Source organism: Rhizomucor pusillus (genome assembly GCF_041956525.1).
Source record: "Rhizomucor pusillus strain CBS 183.67 unplaced genomic scaffold VTP01scaffold_8, whole genome shotgun sequence".
NCBI classification, from domain to species: domain Eukaryota; kingdom Fungi; phylum Mucoromycota; class Mucoromycetes; order Mucorales; family Lichtheimiaceae; genus Rhizomucor; species Rhizomucor pusillus.
The window spans coordinates 1,034,994-1,043,683 of record NW_027192150.1 but is presented as its reverse complement, the minus strand read 5'-3'; the positions used below and the strand labels follow the sequence as shown (position 1 = coordinate 1,043,683).

Here is an 8,690-nt window from a genome sequence, read left to right as displayed (position 1 = left end):
GCAGGAAGGAGAAGATGAATGCTACATAACTATGCTTTATACTGTTGCTTACCTTTTGCAGCACTAACTATACAGAGCATAATCGTTGAGATGAGAAAGTGTTGTGGACCATCCGTCGTCAAGAAAATGAAATCGAAATAGTAAACGGATATAGAATCTCTGCACGCAATTGCGTCACATCGCCAGCGGACACTTACTCCAATAGTAAAATTAACTCCCTTCCCTGTTCTTGTTTTCATTTTTCTGGGGGGAGGTTAAGTTCGTTTTATTATTATTCTGAATCAATTAGCTAAAGAGTCTTAAAGAAAGTTGAAAAGCGGCTGATCTCAATCAAGCCGTTTAACATCGCCTATAAAGCGAGACGTCCGCAACAAGTCATTGCTAATTAAGGCAGAGCAGTATTTGTGATATTTTGCCATTATATCCTTTGCAGTAGTATCTAATAAAATGATGAAGCAATTTTTACTGTACAGAAGTATGACTAGACAGTTATTATAGACTGTGGGAGGGAGGAACTCCTATTGAAACTGCAAAGTCTTAAACAAACGTTAACCAGAGCCAGAGAAAAATGGCCCCAGGGAGCTTGAAGAGATGTATGATCGGCATATTAGAAAATGCGTAGTATAACTTTCTCTGAACTAAAATAGAATGGAATTCAGAGACATAACTTCAGCAAGTGCTATGTCATCCAGTGACTTTCAAGACTGCCTAGTAAAGGGATGGATGGTATGCTGTCCATATTGTGTTCTGCTGATCAAAATCTTGCCAAAAATCCTGATTGAGATTCCGAGCTCCAGTGCATGGTGTACAAGGAATAAACTCCACTATTCAAGAATCTGTATTTATAGTGATGATATAAAAGTCAGGGGACAGTTTCGAGGTTCTATAAAACGAACTGGTCTTTGATCTGTAGCTGCAGAACGTAATTCATCTTCTACTAGGTATGCGGATAAGAGGAAGGTGGATAAGTATTGCTAATGGCGTTTAGAATCCAAGGATGGTCATAAGCACGTAACCAATCGTAGCGACACATAGCATTGTAAACACGCTAGATGGGATGCCGTTTCGTAAAAAGTCCTTGGTGGACAAGTATGCCTGACCAAGCTCGTTTTCTTGCGAGATTGCATTCATGTTTGGAAATCCAGATACTGGAAGACCCATAGCACCTGAGCACATAAAAGCCGTTCCCTACAAGACAATGGAGTTGAATAACTTGGAACCAAACTTCATGTGGAGCATTCTAGTTACCATAACCAGCAACCTTGGTTTAGGGTCTTCCATACGAGCACCAACTTCAGCGACAATGGGAAGGACAATCAATGCTGCTACAGTATGACTAATAAATGTTGCCATGACGAGCACCAGTGCACTGAACACAAACAAGACTTCGAAAGCCGACATGTCGGTGACCAGTTCTTGGATATGGCTGGCAATAGTGTAAAGCAGTCCAGAGCTCTCAACGGCCTTTCCGAGTGCGATTCCACCCATGGCCAGCATTATGACGTTCCATAAAAAGTTGTTGAAATCATCCTTTGTTAACAGTCCAGGTCCAAAGAAAGCAACCAGCGGTATGATGGCAATCACGCCCATATCGCCAAAGGTATCCTCGTATGTGTGCGCGAGACACCACATGACAATGGTCAACAACGTGACAAGGCACACATATATCTGGGTCAATGTGATTGGATCGTTGGATGCACGGATGGTATGGATCTGCGGCGTTTGTCGTTCGGGTCTGTAGTTCCACAGCAACCAGAGCCAGATGATAAAGTTTCCTGCAAGGCAAAGGGGTATAGAAACAGCGAACCACTCTGCCCAGGATGGTGGAGGGTTCATGTTTTGGATAGCAATGACGTTTTGAGGTGAGGAAATCGGTGAAGCCATGCCGCCCAAATTGGAAGCAAGGGCGATACCAAGGATGAGACAGGGTGCAAATGTTGAATCGACGGGCAAAGTACGCAGGATGGGTTGGATAAGGGAGAAACAGAGAACTGGTGCCGCCACGTTACTGATCCACATGCTTGCCACAGTTGCCACCAGCATGTTGACGAGCAAAACACGATTAGGGTTGGTTCCAGCCTTGGATAGAACAAACGTTGCCATGGATTTTGCAATACCAAATTTGCTGAGAGCTCCAGCGATCGCAAATCCACCTAGCAAGAGCATAATGACCGGCGAGAACATGCTTGCAAAAACGCGCTTGGTAGCATCTGGGGCACTCAGTTGCTCGTGACCTTCTCCGTCAGAGCGCATTACCCGTAATATCACAATTAAAAACGGAACGATCAATGCAGTGACAAACAGCGGCATCACCTCGCCAGCCCACAGGATACTAGCGAAAACCAGTACAGCAAAGCATCGATTTTGCTCTACTTCACTGAAGATTTGGGTATTTAGAAGTATCGCAAATACGACGATGCTAATTGTCAGGATAAATAGTTGGAAGACGGTGTCACGCTGGACCTGCAGGGTGCCCAGCGGTGTACGGAGCGAGACAGGTTTGGCCTCCTTGACACCTACAGTTTGCACCTTGCGCTCCTGTCCAATCATGTCTCGCCAAACCATATTGCGCTCCCATACAATGCGTTCTCGCAGATGGGTCTTGAGTTCTCCAATAGCGGCATCCAGATCGCCATCAGTGACTAGAGCTGCATACAACCGTTCGGTTTGTTGGATCCTGCCGTTCAATTTTTGCTTGGTCAGAGACTTGAACGGATAAGCGGCACCGACGTGATTTGAGGTATAATAGCGCTTCAGGTTGCTATTTGTGATCTTGTCGTACTTTTTGAGAATCTTGGAAAATGCCGTCTGGTTAAGGGCGACAAAGGATTTGAGTTCAGATAGCAAGACAAACAGATCGACGGTTCGTTTCCGTAGCTCGATGGAGTCTGCAACGTCCAGACCAACCCAGGCTGGTGACTCGGACGGTAAATGCTGTTCTGGATCTGCGTCGGCGACGTTTTGTGAGACGATACCAGGTGGCAAGTCTGAATCAACGTCTACCCGTGATTCACGACGCGCAAAGTCTGGCGTCCTAGAGCGAGGGTTGTCCGTATATGTTTCTCCATTCACTGCAGGCAATTGTTCGTTGAGATCAACCATGAGCTGATCGACCGCCTTGTACAGCTCCTTCTCCTTCTTTACATAAAACTTGACGATCTTATCTAATGAGCTGTCGAGAGCTGCAATGAACCGTCCGTTGCTGGACTCGATGGCATCTGTGTCGGCGATGAGGGATGTATGCTCGCTTGGTCCTCGTTCCCTATCTTCTGACGGTCCGTGCGTCGCACCATAGCTGGCAACTCGGTCTCTCTCTATAGAGTACACGAGCTTCTTGAGATTGGAATATCTGTACAAACAAGGTCCATTTTAAGCTTTATCGGCAGCAATAGATCGGATGTATTTATACGTACGGCAGATAATAGTCTGACCAGTCCGGAACAGCGTTGAACTGTAGTTGGTGCGAAAACTTCATATACAGAGAAAGGGGAGGAGGTGGAGCTGCTGGGCGGAAAGTTGGGCAGGAGGGAGAGTGAGTTTTTCTGCTGTCTTGAAAATCAAAGAGCCAATGATATCGTATCCTATTCCAGGTACCCGCGCGTGAACAACAATGATCAAAATGTCGGTGCGGTTTGTTTGTCAGTCCTTGTTCATACAAACATTGGCAGTCCAATTGTTATGCGCTCGTGCGCACCTCGATTGGCTTCCGTTCGCAGCACCGTAAAGTCAGTCCGCATCATTTTGATGCCATCTGACATTTTCTTCTAGTCACACCGCGTTCCATTTACAGTGTGCACACAAAAGATCCTATATGTCAAAATCATGGACATATTGTTACAGTAAAATCGGAAACGTTGGCGCATGGATATGAATTGCCTGCTGGTTCCGCGACCAAATTTCTCTTCTGCGTATCCAGTTTCTGAATGCACCTTTACAAATTATGTAAAGTTTGCTTCCATAAACAGCACACGGAACCAGAAAGTTTTGGAGTGTCTCCTTCCATTTGTCAGAAAATCAAGGGAACATCAGCGATGTCCAAATTCTGTAAGTTGGCAAACGCGTAAAATATGTTCCATCGCAATATGAACGATTCTTACATCCCTTTACCTGATCTAAATCCCTTTATGTTGAATGAATCTGATTGTATCACAAATATATTGCCTATCATCATCGTATCAAGTAAAAGAGTTAAATGTCATCACCACGGCCGGATTATCATCTTTGTCGATCCAACTATTCGTCTGGTGCCATTCTGCATTCGTGCGTGGTACTGATCACACTGGTCCTGAAGCTTGCTAATTTTCTTTTCACTACTAGTCATACGTATGACTATGCTTGGAGCTAGATCATCTAACAGTTCTTCTTATTCTAGCGCTGCTCTGTGTATCGACTTACCATATCTCAAATATAAGACTCGTTGAGTAAGGCGGTATGCGATGAATAGTAGTTTTAATAGGTCTCATCCAGATGATAACCTACTTGCTCGCTCCTCTCGCTATGATCTCTGTGCAAAGCATTTGTTCCACATTGACTTCTCTTTTCGAACGGTTTTGCTCCTACTGTCCAATTATACCTGTGCTCGTATAATTAAATGATATGTTGCTGCTGACAGATAAGAAACCTTTATAGTTATATCATGAGCATCTTCGTCATTGAAGTCATTCTCAATAAACACAGTATTGGAGCGTTAAAAAATGTCAGCATATATGTATTAGCGAAATGAAACTAGACAAGGAGAGAGAGAGGGCAAAGGAGATATAGCGCGAGGCAGATAGGAAGTAAAAATGTTGTCCAGCAGAGAGAAAGAGCGAGAGATGGGCGATAAAAAAGAAAAGAAGAAAAAAATAAATATAGGAAGAGGGGAATAGCTGATATTGTACTTGTCAGATTCAAGCAGGTAGTGGTTGTATGTGATGCCGCGCCAGCTCGGCTTAGCGGGCAGAAGAAGACGCATTGACTGGGGAGGAGGACAAATCAGGCAACGGTGTGGAGGGCGTCGCGGTTGTTGTTGTTGTTGTTGTAGAAGATGGTAGCTCTTGTGGTTGGGAATCTGGACTGGGCGTAGTAGGCATGATCGCCGGTGAAGAGTGCTGCCGCACAGGCATAGCAGGCAAATTGTTTGGCTGCGGCTGTGGTTTCTTGAGCTTCATAACCAACTCGCATTTTCGCAAAATATCGCGGGCGCTTGCCTCCATGTCGCCTTTTCCGTACGACAAACTCTCCAAAAGCAGGACAAAGTCTTCAGGTACCTGATAACGCCCGTTACTTCATGTGCCTTTATACAGAAAATCTTTCTCATTCTTACCATACAAAAATCCTGCTGGTATTCCAACAATAGACGAACGGCTTCGATACCCGCGAAGGATTCGTCTTTGGCTGGATCCTTATTTTTGGATTCAAGAATATTTGGTGCAAGCATAGTCGCTAGGTTAAGCGTATCCATCTTGTTGCCTCCTCCTCCTTCTTCTATGTATGCAAACGTAGAAACCCATTTCAGGAACAAGAACAATACTTCCATGGTATCTCGATTCGGTTTGGGAAGTAGCAAGCACGATAAATGAAGAACACGTTTCCTATCTTCCAGCGATTCCAGTTCTAAAAAAGTGACCTGATTAACATTATGCATCGTATGCTAGGAAAATGTAAACATTACTGTTCACCACCGTAAACAATTTGTAAAGTTTAAAAGTAAGAAGAGGTTCAGGTAAATCGCGCAAGAACTTTTTGATGAGGGCTGCAATTTGGACGGGACCCTCGTTTACCAACTGAACGTTGGCGTTCGCATCAATTTCCTCGGCAATGTCTTTGAGCCTTCGGATATTTCCGTTCTTTCTGAAAATGCCTTCGACGCTCATATCTTATACAACATGTATTTGCGTAAGTCTCATCTCTTTGGCTGGCCATTCAAGGAAATCGTGGATACGTACCCATCTTTTTCATTGCAGAGATACAATCTTCAACGAAGGCAGGTATCCTGATGCCGCTGGCACCTGCTCCCAGATGGGACTCGACTCCTGTTCTTTCAATCAGAGCTTCCAGCGGCACTCCAAATGTAGCTTCTGAATACTCGAATCAGCTACTTTTTGCCACACAATTTTTCAGTTCTATACGTTTCCAATTTATACCTTTGGAGCGAGGTGCTTTTTTGCTACCACCCGTCTTGAGGCCAGTGACAAACTTTCCCCACAGCGAGTTTCCTTTCTTGTCATCGATGAGATCGACAAGCTCTTCAAGGGTGAAGTAACCCTTCAAAAGCTCTTCCAAATGTAAAACTGCAATGTGTTTGACCATAAAGTGATTGAGAGCACTGAGTTCTGCAATATAGCTGAACTTGGCAACAGGTTTGTTTTTTGAGTATACTTGGCTTGGTGGTCGAGTAGAAACGCCTCCTTCTTTTTGATGTGCGTTCTGCAAAATGCTACCCAACGATAATGCACCGTCGCTTGTACTGTTTTGCATGTTTGTAGGGCGCTGCGCTGGCGGATAGTTCAAGTTGTTGGTGCCTTGGATTGCGGTAGGAGATTCACATATGTCGTTGTCACTGGCTTCACTGGCCACAGATGCAACTGTTGGACTGGGTGTTTCGAGTATGGTGGATCGCTTTGCAACTCTGTGCGAGTCTGTCAATTTTCGCCGCAACTGCGTCGATTTCATTCTCTTGATATCACCCAGATGGATCGTCTCCTTCGTTGACTGACCGTCCGTAAACGACTTTGCTCGGGAATCTTGTGTCAAAAATCCCGGTGGTGATTTACCAGCGGGCGTCTTTTGAGTAGGGACTTCTATTCCTTTGGGTCTTAACAAAGGACCGGTCATTGTATCTAAAACAATTCTGCACTCACCGTTAACATCCAACAAGCCATACAGTCTCCTGAGCGCTACACGCAGAAGAAATCCAAATTGTTGTAGACGTGACACATGCTCGAAACCTTGTTTCAAACCGGTACCGGATGAACCACAACCTTTGCACAGCAACGTGGCATCTTTGGGATCCCAGAACGCAGTGGTATACTGATCACGTAAAGGCAGACAGCATTTTGAGCAAGCAAAACAACCATCATGCCAGCGCATATGAGCTAGGCGGAAGCACTGATCTTCACATGTCTCGTGACAGAACTGGCAAGTATCGCAATCAAGACTGGATAATGAATCGTCGTCAAATGAATATGTCTGCCTATTGGCAAGTTCGACAAGTTGTTCCAAAAATCGACTGATCGGTGAGGATTGACCATCTTGGGAAGAATCCTGACGAATAGTAGGTAAGCAAAATGCGTAACATTATGGAAAAGCTGCTTACCAAATTGAGCGCAGCTGTCAAGCTAATGCGGATCAGAACTTTCAGGTAGTGGGCCAGACCTGTCACCAGAGACAGGAGCTCTTCGGTCAAGCCGATTGGGCGAAGCCCGGTCTCGCGGGCGTGCGACAAGAGCGTAAAGAAATTGATAATTTTCCTGCAAAGTAGTTTTGACTCCTTTCTGTATTTTGGTTCTGGTCTCCCTTTGCTTTGATACTGAGCGACTAGATCATCGATCGCGGCAAACACAACCTCAACATGCGTGACGAAATAATCGGCCATCTTGAGACCTTCAATGTAGCTCCCACCGGAAACGTGAACAAGCATATCAGAAATGCAAGCAGCAGCGGATTCTACAACGGGAAATCAGCTACGCTTCTTTTATTTCCGGTCGTATCCGAGCTATCGTATACCTTCAAATGCAGACAAGACAGTCCAAATTCGGTACACTTTGATTTCCATGGCTTCCTGGACCTCGCGAAGCTGATCGGGTGTTAATTTAGAAAGATCTACATGGCAATATTTTCAGTAACGTCACATTAGCGGCGATTTATTTCCTTTACCTTGCTCCTGCTTGATAGCATTATCTCCTTCCTCAGAGATAGACTGAGAGATCTTTACATTCCAGTACTTTTAAATGCGTTAAAACAATGATGGACATGCGCGCTATTGATTGATTGGTTCCTTGATCTGTACCTTGTGTATCATGTAACATTCAGGGTGCCAGTGCTCATCGATGCCGTTCCGATTAATATCCAGAAATTGCTTTAGGATAGCTGTCTGACATCCAGAGCATTTGATAGCGAATTTGATCGAATAGTGATAGTAACAATACACGTTGTTGTCATATTCATAGTAAGAGTCGTCAGGACCAAAGACAACGGAGCAGGCTGCACAGCAAAAGTGCCCGACGTGGTATTTCTTGCCGAGGGCAGTGATGTATGAGCCTTTCAAAGCATCGCCGCAGCTGGCACAGACTAAATTAAGCCTGCGAAAGTAATCGAGCTCGCATAAAGGCTGCTGAGTACCGTCTGCTGCTTCGATCGGGAAAAAACGAGATGCGACTGGTTTGTTGCAATCCTATCCGTGCATTGTTAGCAAGTCCTGCTGGCTCCTGAGCTCCCCTTTGACTCCCTTAGCTTACAATGCAGGTAAAGCAGTCTTGATGAAAGGTGCCTTCCAAGGCGCGTACGAACTGTCCTTCCAGCGGCTTTCGGCATTTAGTACAAAGGAGTGTGGATGGCGTAGTGTTGACAGCTGGTCCAGGCAATGGTTCGCTGGATGAGCCCTCGTGTGCTGTCATTGCGGGGGGTGGGCAGCCGGTCCCTGAACGATGTATATTATTGTTGGAAAAGGGAACAAAGCAGGACCAAAGTGGGGAATTGAGAGGTTGAGA

At 45.2% G+C, this 8,690-nt stretch overlaps 2 protein-coding genes across 2 annotated transcripts; both read right to left on the bottom strand.

Moving 5' to 3' along the window:
- Nucleotides 1-984: 984 nt before the first annotated feature.
- Nucleotides 985-3,475, bottom strand: VTP01DRAFT_10415 (uncharacterized protein; the record flags this gene model as incomplete). The annotated part of the gene is made up of 3 exons (XM_069378775.1): nt 985-1,188; nt 1,249-3,349; nt 3,414-3,475. 3 exons carry the CDS (start codon nt 3,473-3,475, stop codon nt 985-987), a joined length of 2,367 nt encoding a protein of 788 aa, XP_069239840.1.
- Nucleotides 3,476-4,931: 1,456 nt separating this feature from the next.
- On the bottom strand, nt 4,932-8,597 carry VTP01DRAFT_10414 (uncharacterized protein; the record flags this gene model as incomplete). The annotated part of the gene is made up of 11 exons (XM_069378774.1): nt 4,932-5,249; nt 5,306-5,595; nt 5,654-5,857; nt 5,928-6,059; nt 6,126-6,782; nt 6,843-7,245; nt 7,298-7,647; nt 7,708-7,803; nt 7,858-7,924; nt 7,991-8,374; nt 8,439-8,597. The coding sequence occupies 11 exons, from the start codon at nt 8,595-8,597 to the stop codon at nt 4,932-4,934; spliced, it is 3,060 nt and encodes a 1,019-aa protein (XP_069239839.1).
- Between the last annotated feature and the right edge of the window lie 93 nt (nt 8,598-8,690).